At 48.9% G+C, this 17,717-nt stretch overlaps 1 protein-coding gene across 1 annotated transcript; it reads left to right on the top strand.

Annotated features, from left to right (window-relative positions):
- Window positions 1–16,370: 16,370 nt before the first annotated feature.
- LOC136993144 (olfactory receptor 14A16-like) lies at window positions 16,371–16,832 on the top strand (the record flags this gene model as incomplete). The annotated part of the gene is made up of 1 exon (XM_067303155.1): window positions 16,371–16,832. A coding segment is annotated over one exon (462 nt), but the record flags the coding sequence as incomplete, so codon positions are not given.
- Between the last annotated feature and the right edge of the window lie 885 nt (window positions 16,833–17,717).

Consider the following 17,717-nt stretch of genomic DNA (forward strand, 5'->3'; position numbering starts at 1 on the left):
TACTGGTGATGTGGCTGCAGTTTCTGTTTTGATGTCACTTGTGGCTCAGTGCCTCATAGGCCAGTGCTGGACGCGTGGGTGCAGTTCGTTTTTGTGATGTCAGTTGTGGCTCAGTGCCTGATAGGCCAGTGCTGGTCACGTGTGTGCAGTTTGTGATTGTGAGGTCACTTGTGGCTCAGTGCGTGATAGGCCATGCTGGTCCTGTGGGTGGAGTTTGTGTTTGTGAGGTCAGATGTGGCTCAGTGCCTGATAGGCCAGTGCTGGTGATGTGGGTGCAGTTTGTGATTGTGATGACACTTGTGGCTCAGTGCCTGATAGGTCAGTGCTGGTCACATGGCTGCAGTTTGTGGTTGTGATGTCATTTGTGGCTCAGTGCCTGATAGGCCAGTGCTGGTCACGTGGCTGCAGTTTGTGGTTGTGAGATCACTTGTGGCTCAGTGCCTGATAGGCCAGTGCTGGTCATGTGGGTTCATTTTGTGTTTGTGAGGTCACTTGTGGCTCAGTGCCTGATAGGCCAGTGCTCTTGATGTGGGTGGAGCTTGTGTTTGTGATGTCAGTTGTGGCTGAGTGCCTGATAGGCCAGTGCTCGTCATGTGGGTTCAGTTTGTGGTTGTGATGTCACTTGTGGCTCAGTGCCTGCTAGGCCAGTGCTAGGTGCGTGGCTGCTGTTTGTGGTTGTGAGGTCAGTGGTGGCTCAGTGCCTGCTAGGCCAGTGCTGGTGATGTGGGTGCTGTTTGTGTTTGTGATGTCACTTGTGGCTCAGTGCCTGCTAGGCCAGTGCTGGTGATGTGGGTGCAGTTTGTGGTTGTGATGTCACTTGTGGCTCAGTGCCTGATAGGCCAGTGCTGGTGATGTGGGTGCACTTTGTGGTTGTGATGTCACTTGTGGCTGAGTGCCTGATAGGCCAGTGCTGGTCACATGGCTGCAGTTTGTGTTTTTGATGTCACTTGTGGCTCAGTGCCTGATAGGACAGTGCTGGTGACATGGCTGCAGTTTGTGGTTGTGATGTCACTTGTGGCTCAGTGCCTGATAGGCCAGTGCTGGTGATGTGGCTGCAGTTTGTGTTTGTGATGTCACTTGTGGCTCAGTGCCTGATAGGCCAGTGCTGGTGATGTGGGTGCTGTTTGTGTTTGTGATGTCACTTGTGGCTGAGTGCCTGATAGGCCAGTGCTGGTCACATGGCTGCAGTTTGTGGTTGTGAGGTCACTTGTGGCTCAGTGCTTGATAGGCCAGTGCTGGACGCGTGGGTACAGTTCGTTTTTGTGATGTCACTTGTGGCTCAGTGCCTGATAGGCAAGTACTGGTGATGTGGCTGCAGTTTCTGTTTTGATGTCACTTGTGGCTCAGTGCCTCATAGGCCAGTGCTGGACGCGTGGGTGCAGTTCGTTTTTGTGATGTCAGTTGTGGCTCAGTGCCTGATAGGCCAGTGCTGGTCACGTGTGTGCAGTTTGTGATTGTGAGGTCACTTGTGGCTCAGTGCGTGATAGGCCATGCTGGTCCTGTGGGTGGAGTTTGTGTTTGTGAGGTCAGATGTGGCTCAGTGCCTGATAGGCCAGTGCTGGTGATGTGGGTGCAGTTTGTGATTGTGATGACACTTGTGGCTCAGTGCCTGATAGGTCAGTGCTGGTCACATGGCTGCAGTTTGTGGTTGTGATGTCATTTGTGGCTCAGTGCCTGATAGGCCAGTGCTGGTCATGTGTTTGCAGTTTGTGGTTGTGAGGACACTTGTGGCTCAGTGCCTGATAGGCCAGTGCTGGTGATGTGGGTGGAGTTTGTGGTTGTGATGTCACTTGTGGCTGAGTGCCTGATAGGTCAGTGCTGGTCACATGACTGTAGTTTGTGGTTGCGATGTGATTTCTGGCTCAGTGCCTGATAGGCCAGTGCTGGTCATGTGTTTGCAGTTTGTGGTTGTGATGTCACTTGTGTCTCAGTGCCTGATAGGCCAGTGCTGGTCACCTGGCTGCAGTTTGTGTTTGTGATGTCATTTGTGGCTGAGTGCCTGATAGGCCAGTGCTGGTCACATGGCTGCTGTTTGTGGTTGTGATGTCACTTGTGGCTCAGTGCCTGATAGGCCAGTGCTGGTCCTGTCGCTGCAGTTTGTTATTCTGAGGTCACTTTTGGCTCAGTGCCTGATAGGCCAGTGCTGGTGATGTGGGTGGAGTTTGTGGTTGTGAGGTCACTTGTGGCTCAGTGCCTGATAGGCCAGTGCTGGTTACATGCGTGCAGTTTGTTTTTGTGATGTCACTTGTGGCTCAGTGCCTGATAGGCCAGTGCTGGTGATGTGGGTGCAGTTTGTGTTTGTGATGTCACTTGTGGCTCAGTGCCTGATAGGTCAGTGCTGGTCACATGACTGCAGTTTGTGGTTGCGATGTCATTTGTGGTCAGTGCCTGTTAGGCCATGCTGGTCCTGTGGGTGGAGTTTGTGTTTGTGATGTCACTTGTGGCTGAGTGCCTGATAGGTCAGTGCTGGTCACATGACTGCAGTTTGTGGTTGCGATGTCATTTGTGGTCAGTGCCTGTTAGGCCATGCTGGTCCTGTGGGTGGAGTTTGTGGTTGTGATGTCATTTCTGGCTCAGTGCCTGATAGGCCAGTGCTGGTGATGTGGGTGGAGTTTGTTTTTGTGATGTCACTTGTGGCTCAGTGCCTGGTAGGCGAGTGCTGGTCATGTGGCTGCAATTTGTGATTGTGATGTCACTTGTGGCTCAGTGCCTGCTAGGCCAGTGCTGGTGACATGGCTGCAGTTTGTGGTTGTGATGTCACTTGTGGCTCAGTGCCTGATAGGCCTTGCTGGTGATGTGGGTGCAGTTTGTGTTTGTGATGTCACTTGTGGCTCAGTGCCTGATAGGCCAGTGCTTTTAATGTGTGTGCAGTTTTTGTCTGTGATGTCACTTGTGGTTCAGTGTCTTATAGGCCATGCTGGTCCTGTGGGTGGAGTTTGTGTTTGTGAGGTCAGATGTCGCTGAGAACCTGATAGGCCAGTGCTGGTGATGTGGGTGCAGTTTGTGGTTGTGATGTCACTTGTGGCTCAGTGCCTGACAGGCCAGTGCTGGTCATGTGTGTGCAGTTTGTGATTGTGAGGTCACTTGTGGCTCAGTGCCTGATAGGCCAGTGCTAGGCCCATGGCTGCTGTTTGTGATTGTGAGGTCAGTGGTGGCTCAGTGCTTGATAGGCCAGTGCTGGTGATGTGGCTGCAGTTTGTGTTTGTGATGTCACTTGTGGCTCAGTGCCTGATAGGCCAGTGCTGGTGATGTGGCTGCAGTTTGTTATTCTGAGGTCACTTGTGGCTCAGTGCCTCATAGGGCAGTGCTGGTGATGTGGGTTCAGTTTGTGGTTGTGATGTCACTTGTGGCTCCGTGCCTGGTAGACAAGTGACTTTCATGTGGCTGCAGTTTGTGGTTGTGATGTCACTTGTGGCTGAGTGCCTGATAGGCCAGTGCTGTTCATGTGGGTGGAATTTGTGGTTCTGATGTCACATGTTGCTCAGTGCCTGATAGGCCAGTTCTGTTCATGTGGCTGCAGTTTGTGGTTGTGATGCCACTTGTGGCTCAGTGCCTGATAGGCCATGCTGGTGATGTTGGTTCAGTTTGTGTTTGTGATGTCACTTGTGGCTGAGTGCCTGATAGGCCAGTGCTGGTGATGTGGCTGCAGTTTGTGGTTGTGAAGTCACTTGTGGCTCAGTGCCTGATAGGCCAGTGCTGGTGATGTGGCTGCAGTTTGTGGTTGTGAAGTCACTTGTGGCTCAGTGCCTGATAGGCCAGTGCTGGTCACATGGCTGCAGTTTGTGGTTGTGATGTCACTTTTGGCTCAGTGAGTGCTAGGCCAGTGCTGGTCATGTGCCTGCAATTTGTGGTTGTGAGGTCACATATAATCTGTGCGAAGCGAATGTGATGGGATGCTCTATTTCTAGTGCCAGGAGGAGAGATGCCCACGTCAGCAGAGTGCCCTGGACTCCAGGCATTGTTTTCTGGCTCTGTGCCTCTCCCCATGGGCAGCAGTGAGAGCATTTCAGCCGAAAGTCTAAGATCTTTTGGTCGAGGAAGTCTAAATCAGCTGGAGCATTTATGCTAATATAGCTTCTGTCGGAAGCTGTAGAATACAACAAGCACTCTCTGGAAAGAAAGGAAAAAAAAGGGGGTTGCGGGGGAAATAACCCTCCTGGCTAGTTACTGGCTGTAGTGGCTTTGTAAGGTTTTTGTGAAAGGGAAAGTGCATGTTGAAAGTGAATGAGAGCCTTCAGTGTGCCAGTGGCTCTTTTAGGCGTAGTCTGAATGCCCTTCTCCTAGGGGTGACCTTTGTAGTGTCCTGCTGTTTGCAGTAACAGTGGAAGATAAATTCCTTGTGCACCCTTAGGAGCCCTTTACTTAAATTAAGGTAGAGTTTAGACAAGACTCTTAAATAATCCCTTTGTAACTCTTTGGTGTGTGTGTATGGTTTTTTGGTTTGTTTTCTTGTTTGTTTCTTTTATGCTGGCAGAGCTTCCAAACCAAGTAAGCAAATCACATCTTTTCTGGACAAGCCCGGTTCCACTGTTTTTATCAAGGTAGTTTCTTTTCTGGACCTTCTCTAGAAAATTGGAGGTATGTAACTTGTGAGGGTGTCCTGAACTGTGCCCTGCAGAGAGGTCAGGTTAAATTGGTTTGCTGACAAACAATTTTCTTCTGTATCCTGCAGTTTGTAAGAATGTCATGTGTACGCATTTACTATTGCCCCAAAGAGGTTTTTTTTTTTTAACCCTGTTTGTTATTTAAAGAATAGTTCACAAGTACTTCTTTTTACATGTCTGATGTTATTATGCAGATATATGGGTTTTGTAATTATTTTTGAGTAGGTGCTGGAATTAGGGGCCTAATTTGGTCCAGTGTGGAGTCTCGACATGAAACCCCTAGCAGCTGCCTTGCTTCTGTGCTCATGGACTTTCACAGGATATTTGAAAGGCCTGTTTGTCAGAGTTCGGGCTTCCTGCTCAGCAGTGAGTGTTAGGAAGCTTTCTGCACTGTCCCCCATAAACTGGCAGCCCCGTACATCTAATTGTCCTTGAAAGTTGACTCGTGCTTTTTCTCTTAACACTTTGCCTTCCTTAAGCATGCTTGCATGCCAACAGCCATCTTGTAGCCAGTCAAACGCACACCATGGTGTTCCGATTGCCTGACTCCAGTGTTGTCATCTGTTTCGCCTTGTGTTGTCAGCTCAGCTCCCTTTGAAGCTCAGCACCTTCAAGACCTTCCAGGCTCCTGTCCTAGGTGCCTTGGTGTGGGCAATGCCTGCTGTGGTTGGCTCCTTCCTCGGAGATATTCAAGCCATCTGGACACAGTCCTGGGCAACGTGTGCTAAGTGACCCTTCCTGAGCAGGAGGGTCGGACTAGATGATCTCCAGAGGTCCCTTCCAACCTCAACCATTCTGTGATTCTGTGAACTCTAGGATAAAAAGCAAAGATAAATTCATTTACTTCAGGAATCTCTGTGGATGTCTTGTGTTTTTTTGTTTGTTTGTTTGTTTTTGTTGTTGTTGTTTTTAAACTTGTCCTGGGCCATGAATCAACATGTTAACAGAGAGACAAAGTAGGCCATGAACTGAATTTAAAAGTACAGGTTTTCTTCTTCTCTTAAAATATGCATCCATTTTCTCATCTCTCTTAGACTGACAGATATAGGCCTAAACCAGAAGGTGCCTCTTGTGAAAATAGGTAAAACTAGATGGTTGGATTCCAGCAATGCTTCCTTGCTTTCTGCATCGTAGAACTGCATGCTAATCTTTTGTGTCCATGCAGAGCCTTGATAAAGTTACTGTGTAGGCACCAAGTGTGCATATGTCAGATTTTCTGCGTGTTTGTGACTGACCCTTCTTGTTTCTTGTCGTCAGGAAAACTTGGATATGTACTCTTGAGGAGAACTGATGAGGAAATCGCTGACACTCAAGATGGCAGTGCAGGTTAGTTCTGGCTTTCAATTTTCTTTACTGTGTTCTGGCCAAAAGCCTCCTCTGAAACAGCTGAAATGAGTTGAAATACTGGATATTTTTTTAATCTATTCACATTTCTGTATAGCCTTAGCGCTTACAAGCCATAGTCAGGGACTCCAGGGCCCTGCCGGTAAGCTCTGGACAGAGAGTCAGCAAACAAAACCAGTCCTTTTCCAAAATGCTTGTAACCAAGCACAAGAGAAAAGGCAAGAGATGGCTGTCAAGAGGTGGGAATACAAGGAAATGCACAGTCCTACTCTGAATGATGAGCACTGCTCTCACTGCAGCAGTAGCCTGACAGTTTTCATGGGTTTTGAGCAGCCCAGCAAGAATTTTCAGGAGGTAAGGAAGACTGCCAGGTGCATATGCAAACCTTCTCCCAAGCGTGAAGGTGGCAGGTAAGAAGAGAACATGCTTCTGCATTTTTGTATTGAGGGGTTAGTCAGTGAGAGGTGCTGTCAGGGCCAGCTCAGAATTCAGAGCTGTTTTCTGGGCACTCAGTGGGAAATAATGTAGGAAGGAGGGTAATTCATGAAAGGCCTTAGCAACTCTGTTTGCTGTGAGAGAAGACACTTGAAGGGTTTCAGGAGAATGCGCTTTGTGATGAAGGGAATAAGTTCAGAAGATGACCTTTAGAGCAACTTTCTGAATGGATCTGAGTGGGGCAAGGCTGTACTTCAGGACAGAAGAGGATGTTGCAGTAGTTGAGCTGATCATGCCTTGAGGAAGAGGGGTAATTATGCAATACCTCGTGAAGGCAGTACCTCGCCCATGTTCCGCAGCCTGTGCAAGACTTGAACAAGGGGAATAAAAACCTATAAAAAGGTTCAAGCCAAAACCTGTATGCATCAGGATTATCATCCTGTATGCATCGTAATTAATTGAAGCTCTCTCAGGAGCTCCCTTCTTGACTTGTCCTGCTGTTTTTGGTAACAGCTGTGAATACGAAGTTCAGGGGAAATCAGGGGCAATAGATTCACAAATACAGCTGCTTTGCAAGGCTTTACAGTTACTTTGCAAGGCTCTGGCCTATCATATGCCAAAGTCAAGCTGCATATAAGTACCATGTGCCTTTTTTTTTTTTTAACTTCCCAACAAAGATGGAACTTTGCTCTCCCAAGGAAGAACATGTAATGCAGTTTGAAATCAGATGCACGACAAATACATATAATGGGCTGGAAACTTCCTAGATCTCACAGTACCTTCTGGGGTAGACTGCACTTGATTTTTGACTTAGTGTGACCTAATCTTGTTTTTGTTATTGCCTTTGAATTGCTTGCAGATGGAAACACGCAGTCTACAGCAGCGATTCCCCATCCTCCGCTGATGATGATGAGCAACTTTCTGCCCAGGAATCTACTGAAGAGGAGGAGCAAGTGCCTGACTCTGAAGCATTCTCCTCCCTGCTCTTGTAGAGAGTCTAAATGGTGGCAATACGTAATGCGTTGGCATAATATGTAAGTTGTTGGCACCGGTGGCTCTTAACTGGGCTCTCTACCATTGGACTTTTAGAACTGATTCTTTAAGAGCAATTGGATTTCTTTGGAGAGGTTAGGCATAAACTCTAAATAGTTTAATGTAAAATTCTGCTGCCCCTGCGCTTTACAGTAGGCTATTCAGAAAGAACCCCCCCCCAACAGAAAATGTATAAATAGAGGCAAGGATGGGGTTTCTTTGCCTTCCTTTAACCTAGGACATGGGTTCTGTTGAATTTATCTTTAGGTAAACTGAGGCATCAATACATTTGTGTGCTTGAAAAACTTCTGCCAACACTGAGCTTTTATAGTAGTAGTAAAAAGCCATTTCTTAAGAATTTGTAAAATGCAGACTATATGGAGATTCAAGGTAGAGGGAATCCCTTGCCATAGTTAAAGGCTTAGTGACTTGTGTGATCAAAGGAAAGTCTACTCCAAAAGTGTCCTGGTTTAAAAAGGTGCTTTGGGGTTTTGTCGTCTTTGAGTGTTTCATGTACATGTGACCTTGATTAGTGTATAAGCAGGAGAGGGTTATCTGTTAGAAGTCAATTGTAATCTTTTGCTTGAAAGACCAGGTGTTTCCCTTTGTGGGCACAATATCTGAAGATTTAAGAGTGAGCTGTATATATTCTCTATCATCAGGAAAACTCAATTCACAGCATGATGAAATAGAACTGTAAATTCTTCTCTTTCAATAAGGTTAAAAGTACTGCAAATAAGGAAACCAAAACCTTCAAGTGTTTTGCTGCTTTATTCATTGACATTCTCTTCTAAACAACAGCAGGTTAGCTTTGCTAGTTGGTATTTAAGTATCATCTGGAAATGCAGAATACCTTTTTCTTCCTCCCACCTTTACCCTTTCTCCTCAGCTATTGCTGACCAATTCTGGGAGACAAAATCCAATAACTTGCAACTTTTTAAGAAGGCATGAAAGGCTTTGCTATCAAGTCCTGCTTGTCTATCTGGAGATAGATCAGATCCATGGACTAGTAGACTGAGTTTAGTGAACTGTTAAAGATATGAAGTGGAAATGGGAGGAGGCAGATGGACTGGGGGGAAGCAGCAAAAGTTTGTGGAGAAGCTGCAAGGCTTTAGATAGCAGGACAGCATGAGTCGTGATATTTGATGATGTCATTTGAAGGAACAGCAAGAAAGGCTTCAGGTAGAGCCTCAAAGATGTCGATGTCTGAGGTACTGCTACTTGGGCTGAAGGCTTTGAACTCTTTGAGGAGGCCTACGTTAATTGTTATATCCTAAATCCATTTTCTTCTCATCCTCTTTGGAAAGATAAGGTGGAACCTTTGCACCTTGGCTCCTGGACATCAGAGAGCGACATGGCTCCCCCCAGACTGAGGAAATGGAGGACTGTTTCCAGGGCCAGCACTGACCCCTGACCTGGGGGCTTAGCCCTGAACTACTGGAGCCTTCTGTGAGAAAAAGGACCCGCTTTGCTGCCAGAAACTCTTGACGTGCTGGAATTTCAGTATTCAGTTTTAGAAGGGATTTACCAACAGTATCCAAGTTAAGCACTTTCAAAGCCTTTGATGGTAAACGCATCCAGTTAGGGTTTGTGTTTCCATGTTCAGGAAGACATCATCAGCTGGAGAGTAACCTGTTTCATCTTTTAAACACCTTCCTTTAAGGCCAACTCTCAGAAGCCTGGAAAGTGAAGGCTGTACTCCTCCTGAAGTCTGCTGATGGAAATGGAGGTAGTTGTCTTCCTAAAGTCACTGAAACACAAGATGGGATTGAGCTTCGTAATTTTTCAAGCTTTGGCCTTTATGAAGCAAGAGCTGACACTGTAGTTAAGGCGTTGAAGTGCTCAACTGATTTCTCTGCTGAACAATGTAACAACTCTACTTTGCAGTGGCAGACTGTGGGAAGGTATGCTTTTAGTGAGCACATCTTGATTGCCTTTTACATTGCACTCATTGCATACACTGGGCGCAGGATATAAACAGCCATCTCAAAGTCACCGCAGTGATTCCCCTAGGCAAACTTCCAGATCTGTCGAGTAAGCCTGTGTGTGTGAGAATGTGGGGAAGGCTGGGTCCGAGTGAATCTTGACTCCGAAAACACTTCAGAAAAGAGTTTTCAGTATTGTTTTCCGGCTAAGCAAATGTTAATAGGTTCAGGTAGGGTGCCCTCGTGATAACAGTATCCAGTTGCTCGGGAAAGCACAGCATTCAGGTGCTTCATCTTCACTTAAGTGCCCTTGAAACTGGAAAAGGAAACTCAAAACAATACCTATCCATCCATCTGAATTGGCAAGCAACAAAACTTGTGCATATGCTGGACTGTTCTGTAGTAATGTTGTAAATGGAGCTTCCCAGGAGACTCCAAAAGCCTCCACCTTACGTGGACATGTGGAACATAAATGAGAGTTGGTGGTGTCCTCTGGCCTGCCTGTGTGCTGGTGAAAAGGAAGTTTGTATGAGAATATTGAGCCATGTAGAATAGGCTGCTATGTAACTAATAACTCTGTATCTATGCAAACTAACACATGTAAACACATGTAAACAGGATGTAAAATGTAAACTGATGAAAACTGTATCAACCAGACAGATAGTACATCGAGACAAAGTGTCAGAACACACCTACCAAGACAAACCGATGACTTAATAATAGGGTATAATTTCTGCTCCGCTTAAATTACAGACCTAGCCACACAGACAGAAAAGGACCTTAACCTCTGCCTGACTTCAGAGCTACTGAGATGTAAGTCACTCCTAAGGAGCCTCGCAGCTCGGTTTGTGTGGGGCGTGCTTGAGAAAAGAAGCCGAGCCCTTCAGCAAGGTGGATGAGCCTGGGTGCACTGCTGCACCCCCGGGACTGCTGAGTTTTCAGCTCAGGATGGACTTGTGCCCAAGTCAGTCTGGAGCACAAGGCAGGAAAGGTGAGGGCAGGCACTGTCCTCTTTGCCTGGTCATGAATCATAATTTCAAAGGTCATTTTGGAAGAGGTGACCAGCCTTCAAGCCGTCTGAAGAGCTCCCCAGCTCACAGCCTGCTGCCTCATTTCCAGAGGCTCCTTCAGACCAGGTTTCTTGCTCAGGAACATCACAAGCCATTGCCTGTACGTGGTGCCTCAAGCACATTAGCACATGCTGGTGGTACATGTGGGCACTGACTAGACATTACTGGTAGATGACCAGAGAGGCAACCATCAGATAACCCAAATGGAGATCTTCCTCTTGTGTGACAGATGAGCCCTCAACCATGTAACATGTGTGCCCATACTGTCACAGCTCTCAAATGTTTCTAGTAAAGGTCCAGCTGCTGTAATACAGTGAATCTTCTGTAAATTCTCTCCCTGCCACCCTGGAGCATGGTTTCTGAAATACTCATGGATAGCTGGTGCCGCTTGCTGGACCAATAGGCTCACTGCCAGCCTTTCATTAACATTTTCCACAGACATCCCTCCATAGCATAAGAGCCTAATTTGCCACAAGCAAATATTCCAAAAATCGAGTGTTCCTCAGACTTTTGCTAACGCTAGTACCTTTTCTGAGATAACACCCATTTGCCCTGCAGTTCGTATAGCTAAAACCAGATTTTGGCATGCCATTTGACACGCTGCCCAATCATTTGTATTATTATAATCCCAATTCAGATCTCCTCGTGGGCAAGGCTGTCGGTTATCATCTCAGTCTGCCAATTCCCTATCCTTTTTTCAATATCCATTCTCTATCCCCTGGCTGAAATATCTGTTGAAACAATACTTGAACATCCCCCTAACAAATGGGATGTCCCTCTACTCTTGTACAAAACAGTCGAGCTGCCTTTTCCGGGTCCTCCCACACCCGGGGCATTTGCTGTGCCCATTGAAGTAGATCTCTGGGAGCCCACGGCCAATAAACACAGGCATGCAAGACCAGTGCCAGTGCTCACCAGATGAGAACCTCGCTGTGTTCTATCTGGGGTGCCAAAAAAATAAGATAATCTGTTCTGTTTTCTTTGCTCTCGGGTACTGGTAATGAGGAGCAGGAGTCATATTTCTAAGTTTTTAAGTATTCTTGCTGGCAATAAGGTCCTTCTTATGCTCTCAGCTAGGTAGTGAGAAAAAGGGATTTCCAACTAAGCTGTAAAGCCTTGTACCTGCTACTGGCCTATCAGACGCAAAGGCAGAACTGAAATCACATCTGCATTGACACCATGTGCTTCCTGCTGCCCTATAAGGTACAGGGGCACAATGACCTCACAACGACAAAGAGGAGCCATGCGCCTACCATGGCGTTATGTGGTGCTGAAGGCAGAAATAACCTGACAGGTTAAAAACAGCAGACATGTGACCGGCACTGGCCTATCAGGCACTGAGCCACAAGTGACATCACAACCACAAACGGCACCCACATGACCAGCACTGGCCTATCAGGCACTGAGCCACAAGTGACATCACAACCACAAACGGCACCCACATGACCAGCACTGGCCTATCAGGCACTGAGCCACAAGTGACCTCACAAACACAAACTGCAGCCACGTTGTTACAGGTAAATGCGACAAAGTGACAACCACTCGGGCCGGGTTGCATAAATTCCAATTTAATAAAATAATTGAGCAAGTCACAAGCAAGCAAAACAGCGCTGGGCGGCCGGGGAGTCTCCTGCTCCACCAACGGCGCGCACAACCCCCCCTCACAGTCTCCTTATATGCGATTCCAGCTCTGGGTATATGTGGCATTTCCTGTAACTTCTGCGGTTGCGCCGGCTGTTGCTAGGGGGTCTTCTTCAGCCCTCTGCATTGTGAGTGGTGACCCTCAGGTCACGCATATATTTTACAGCTTTCGAGGTCGTGCTATATTTCACAGTTGTGTGACATCGCCATTACCATATTAGGCTATCTAAACTAACATTGCCGCTTCGCTATCTCAACTCCCTTATCTCAGGCGGGGTACATGCCCCCACCACAGGATGTAGGATGTTCCCACAGATGTTCCCAAGGCTGTTTCTTACTTTGATGTAACCAATTAGCACACATCACAGTCCAGGATGTTTCAAGGCTGTTTCTCACTTTGATGTAACAAATTAGCACATATCACAATGTGCTTCCCATTTATGCAGCACACTTGAATGCAGACAGGATGGACTTTGCCTAAAGGCGGTGGTGGGATGCAGTTGTCTGGGCACAGGTAGGAAAGCCTGAGATAACCTGGGTTGTCTGCCCAGCAACCACTCCAAAGGGGCATGGTTTTCCCATAGGACCCATCCATGTGGTTATGCTAGAAACCCCAGGCATCTGACATGGCCCTGCCAGCCTGTTTCTATGTCATTAAATCAAGTGTCTGCACTGAATTCCATTAGCAGTTTGCACTGTAGGCATCTCCATGTGTCTGAGCACCATAGTGAGGGGTGCTCTAACAGTAGTGGGCATCTAGTGTCATTTGAGATGGCCAAAGAAATTCTCCAGCTGGCCCCCACCTCATGCTCTAGAAGGATGTGGGTCTCCCAGTTGCTCCATGAGAGCAAGCAGACACTGGCACATGCCTGGGACCACCTCTGTCTCTTCCAATCTCACCAGGTGTTTGTGTGTGGGGAACTGACTCCCACCCTCCATCTCAGGTGATTACAATGGGAGCTTGGAGAAAGAGCTCCCATGCAGACATCTGTGTTGTGCACACTTCAGCTTGGGCAAGGGGAATCCCACCTGCTGTGCATTTGTGCAGTTCACAGGAGTTTGCTGAATCCCACTCCAGTTCAGGGCCTTCCAAAACAGAACGAGATGCCCAGACTGACTCATCTGAGTCAGCACCTGAACCATGTGTCAATGAGCTCCCTTCTTGCTCCTTTCTACATGTCCTGCCTAGTTAAGACATGGGAATAGGGGCTTCCAGAGTGGGACATTTCCACCTCTTGCAGATAACCATCCTCTGATGAAACAATCTGTAATGCTGGAATGAGTCCTCCTTCAGTGCTTAGAGAGGGACCACTGGTGATTATTTTAGTTTATTGGAGTGAACATTTCCCAGGAGGAGGGAGCACAAGGGACAGAGAAATTCATGATTTCAGCTGGGCCTCTGCTCCTGAGCAGGCCAGGCTCCAGGGACGGAGGGAGGTCGTGGCAACCAGGCAGCACTGCCCAGAGACAGCTGTGTGCAGGAGCAGCTCCTCCACAAAGAGCAGCAGGGCTCTGGGCACTGCCTGCTGCTGCTGACATGAGAGGAGAGAAGGCAGAGAGAAGTGCAAGGCAGTGTGGAGTGGGAGGGGAGAGGAGAGCTCCTTGTGGGAGAAATCTTCACAGCCCCTGACATGGTAAGTCTCTGGCTGCAGGGCAATGCTACTGAGGTTCCTGGAGGGTGTTTCCTAAACCCATCCCATCCCATCACTGATAGGCTTTTTAAGGATTGCTCTCCTGGCTCCTCCAGTGCATAGGCAGAGGAGGAGATGCTTCAGAGCAGGGATTCCCTGCCACACTGTCACAGGGACAGGGCGTGCAGCTCCATTCTGCCAGGGGTGGCTGCAGAGTGTAAAGCCAGGGAGCACACCCCGGTCTGCGCAGGGCTGTAATTCAGAGCAGTGTCCCTGTGCCCCAGGGTGCTGCGTGCCCGGGACAGTGACTCTGCTGCTGGTGGGGGACAGCCCTCAGCCTGACTGGGGAGCTCCCCACAGCACTACGGGGAGAACCTCCGTGGGAGAGCAGCGACCCCCAGCAGGGTAGGTCATTCTCCTGCTGAGAGGGTGCTGCATGGGTCAGGGCTGCTCACAGTTCTAGCTCATGCATTGGAGATGTGCAAGGGGTCTTTTCAAGAGGAGATCAAGAGAAGAGCTACTTCAAAGGGAAACAGCTTTCCTTCAGGTGTCTGCACTTACAGTTTCATAATTTTGGCAGGGAGAATGAAGGAATGAGTTTTCTGTTTTGGCAAGGAAGTGGGATTCCTAACCTTTTACTCTCAGAGATTAATAGGTCAGTGAGAAACCTCAGGAAGTCACTTCATGCCCACCTTAGCCTACAGACAGCATTAGGATCACCTTTGGGGCCTCATAGGAGTTTATGTGACCTGTTCCTTAGGATGTGCATGCACAGAGATGTCCCTAGATGTGCCCCGATGCGGGAGGTTTCTGTAGGGCAGAAGTGAGCACACAGAGGGTGGGATGGTGTCTGTGAGCACTGACCATGAGAAGATGTTGTGACAGAGAAAGAACTGGCAGCAGGGACAGCTTCAGGCAGCAGAGATGGGCAGGGAATGAGAGGGAACTGCAGGGCATGAGCCACCTCCTCTGCAGCCAGACCTCTGGCAGAGGACAGGGGCATCTCTCCTGCCATAGGCCCATTTTGTGCAGCCCGACAAAGGGCCTGAGAGTGACTGCCCTGCAGTATCACCATCTGCAAGGTGGCATGCCCAGCTGGGCAAGGTGAAGGCTTTCCAGAATGCCTCTCTGTCTCTCTCCTTGCCTCCCTTGGCAGCAGGATCATGGTGCTGCTCCTTGTTTCCCCTCCTGTCCATGATGCTCCTGTTCTTGCTCTTGGGCTCTCTGGGGTGGGAACTTTCAGCTGCAGTTCAGACATGGATACTACAAGTTGTGGAACAGAGGGGTCTGCATGGGAATGAGGTTGCCCCAGCCTCCTTCTGACTTGTGGAGCTCCAGAAAATGCAGTCACTGGAGCTGGGATCTGAGCTGACTCTGCCTTAGGAGAGCCCATCTCCAGTCCTAAGAGTCCTTTGACCGTTTCCTAATAGTGTCCTGGAAGACTGCGTGCTGCCCTCTAGAAAGGCACTGCTGTCTCATAGCATCTCTGTGATATCTGAGAGCCCCATGAGGAAGGTGCCGAGATGCTGAGAGTATGGAGATGGTGGTGGGAGGCTGTATGTGGGCATCTGAAAAGAGCCCTGTGTCCTTGGCTAGAAGGGGAGTGTGGAGAGCTCCCTGAGGTGCCCGGAGAAAGGGTGAGAAGTTTGGAGCTGTGCACTTTGAAACTGGACTTGTGTGCTCTCAGCAGGGGCTGGTTTCTCTCTAGGGCAACACATGAGTGTGATCATCCTCCAGCCCAAAGATTTACAAGCACAGGACAGCTGGGAATGCGAGTAATACACAGACTAGCTGTGCTCACTCTGCAACAAGGGACAGTGAATCCGTTTTACTCATGACTCATTAGAAATGCCAAGGATTTCTACCTTTGAGGAACACTCCCCAGGAGTGACAAGGACATCTGAAAGAAAATAAAAAATCCCTGAAACTCTGTTCCTCAAACCTCATTCTTTAGAATTCACAGTGAGGATGCTGAAGAGTCCTTCTACACGATGAGTGGCTTTCACCTGACAGAAAGTGTGCATGTCAGAGCTGGTCACCCCCGTTGCCCTGTGCCCACTGCTTTACAGCAGGACTGACTGCTCTGGAGCCCATGGGCAGAGGTCCCTGCTCCTCATAGCACACTCAGCCAATGCAAAGCGGAGCTCAAGCATGAGAGCTGCACAAAGGTCCTCTCATTTAAGAGAAGCAAAGCGGGGGCTTGTATGAGAACTGCAACATTTGGGGTTTTTTTTGCTTGGAAAGCCTCCACTAACTTCTCAATGTCTTTTCTCCTTTGGACAGTCCCCCATGCCCGGAGACAGCAAAATGTCCAACAGCAGCCCCCTCAGCGAGTTCCTCCTCCTGGCATTTGCGGACACACGGGAGCTGCAGCTCTTGCACTTCTCGCTCTTCCTGGGCATCTACCTGGCTGCCCTCCTGGGCAACGGCCTCATCATCACAGCCGTAGCCTGCGACCACCGCCTCCACACCCCCATGTACTTCTTCCTCCTCAACCTCTCCCTCCTCGACCTTGGCACTGTCTCCACCACTGTCCCCAAATCCATGGCCAATTCCCTGTGGGACACCAGGGCCATTTCCTATTTAGGATGTGCTGCCCAGGTCTTTCTGTTTGTCTTCTTGTTAGCAGGAGAGTATTTTCTTCTCACTGTTATGGCCTATGACCGCTTTGTTGCCATCTGCAGACCGCTGCACTTTGGGACCCTCATGGGCAGCAGAGCTTGTGTCAGAATGGCAGCAGCTGCCTGGGCCAGTGGTTTTCTCAATGCTCTCCTGCACACTGCTAACACATTTTCAATACCACTCTGCCAAGGCAATGTCCTGGACCAGTTCTTCTGTGAAGTTCCCCAGATCCTCAAGCTCTCCTGCTCAGACACCTACCTCAGGGAAGTTGGGTTTCTTGTGGTTAGTGCCTGTTTAACATTTGGGTGTTTTGTTTTCATTGTGTTGTCCTACGTGCAGATCTTCACTGCTGTGCTGAGGATCCCCTCTGAGCAGGGACGACACAAAGCCTTTTCCATGTGCCTCCCTCACCTGGCCGTGGTCTCCCTGTTTGTTACCACTGGCCTGTTTGCCTACCTGAAGCCCCCTTCCATCTCTTCCCCAGCTCTGGATCTGGTGGTGACTGTTCTGTATGCGGTGGTGCCTCCAACTCTGAACCCCCTCATCTACAGCATGAGGAACAAGGAGCTCAAAGATGCCCTGAGAAAAGTGATTTCATGGACATTTTTCAGCAGTGGTGACATTGCCATTGCTCTCCACAAATGACTCCCCCCTTTCTCCCCTACCAGGACTGAGCTTTGTTTGTTCACTTTATTTGTATTATTACTTTTATTACTGTTGTTATTATTATTTGTCACCATGTTGCTACACAAATGCTTGGATTCATTCCACCTTTCCTGAGACTGCTCTGTCTCACCTGGTGCCCATATAAAGTTGTGTCCAACACTGGGTCAGAGCTGACTCCCTCACAGTATCTCTGTAATAAAGTAGGTTCTTGCAGGTGCAGTGCTTGACGGCTGTGCTGCCTCCAAAGCTGGTGTCACTGAGGGCTGTCATGGAGACCATGCCTGGAAGACATTTCCCCACCCCTGAATGCACCCTGTCCTGTGCAGTGTCTGTGCAGTGGGGCCATGGGGCCACATGGAGGGCAGCAGGGCTGGGCCAGCACAGGGACAGGAGGGAGTTGGGAGCCATGACACCCCAGAAGCTCCCACCAGTCATGGAGGGGACTCACTGCTGCTAGCAGGGTCAGGGGTTTCTCGAGGGCTACAGCCACCGGCACCACCTGCCAGGACTCCCAGACTCAGCACAGATGGTCTCCCAGCAATGCAGCTCGTGGTGCCCCCTGTCCTTTGTCACCATCCTCTCTCAGGAGCACTGCTGGGTGCATCACTCCCTGCGAGGGTGTGGAGAGGAGCTGCTGGAGGTCTTCTCTTCTCATGCCTGCTGCCCCCACCTCTGATATGGCATCGGCCGACAGGCTCTGCCCTGGGTCATATTATGTCTCCATTAGCTCTCCTCTGAGACCACTTA

The sequence above is a fragment of the Apteryx mantelli genome, chromosome 11 (assembly GCF_036417845.1).
Source record: "Apteryx mantelli isolate bAptMan1 chromosome 11, bAptMan1.hap1, whole genome shotgun sequence".
Taxonomy (NCBI): Eukaryota; Metazoa; Chordata; class Aves; order Apterygiformes; family Apterygidae; genus Apteryx; species Apteryx mantelli.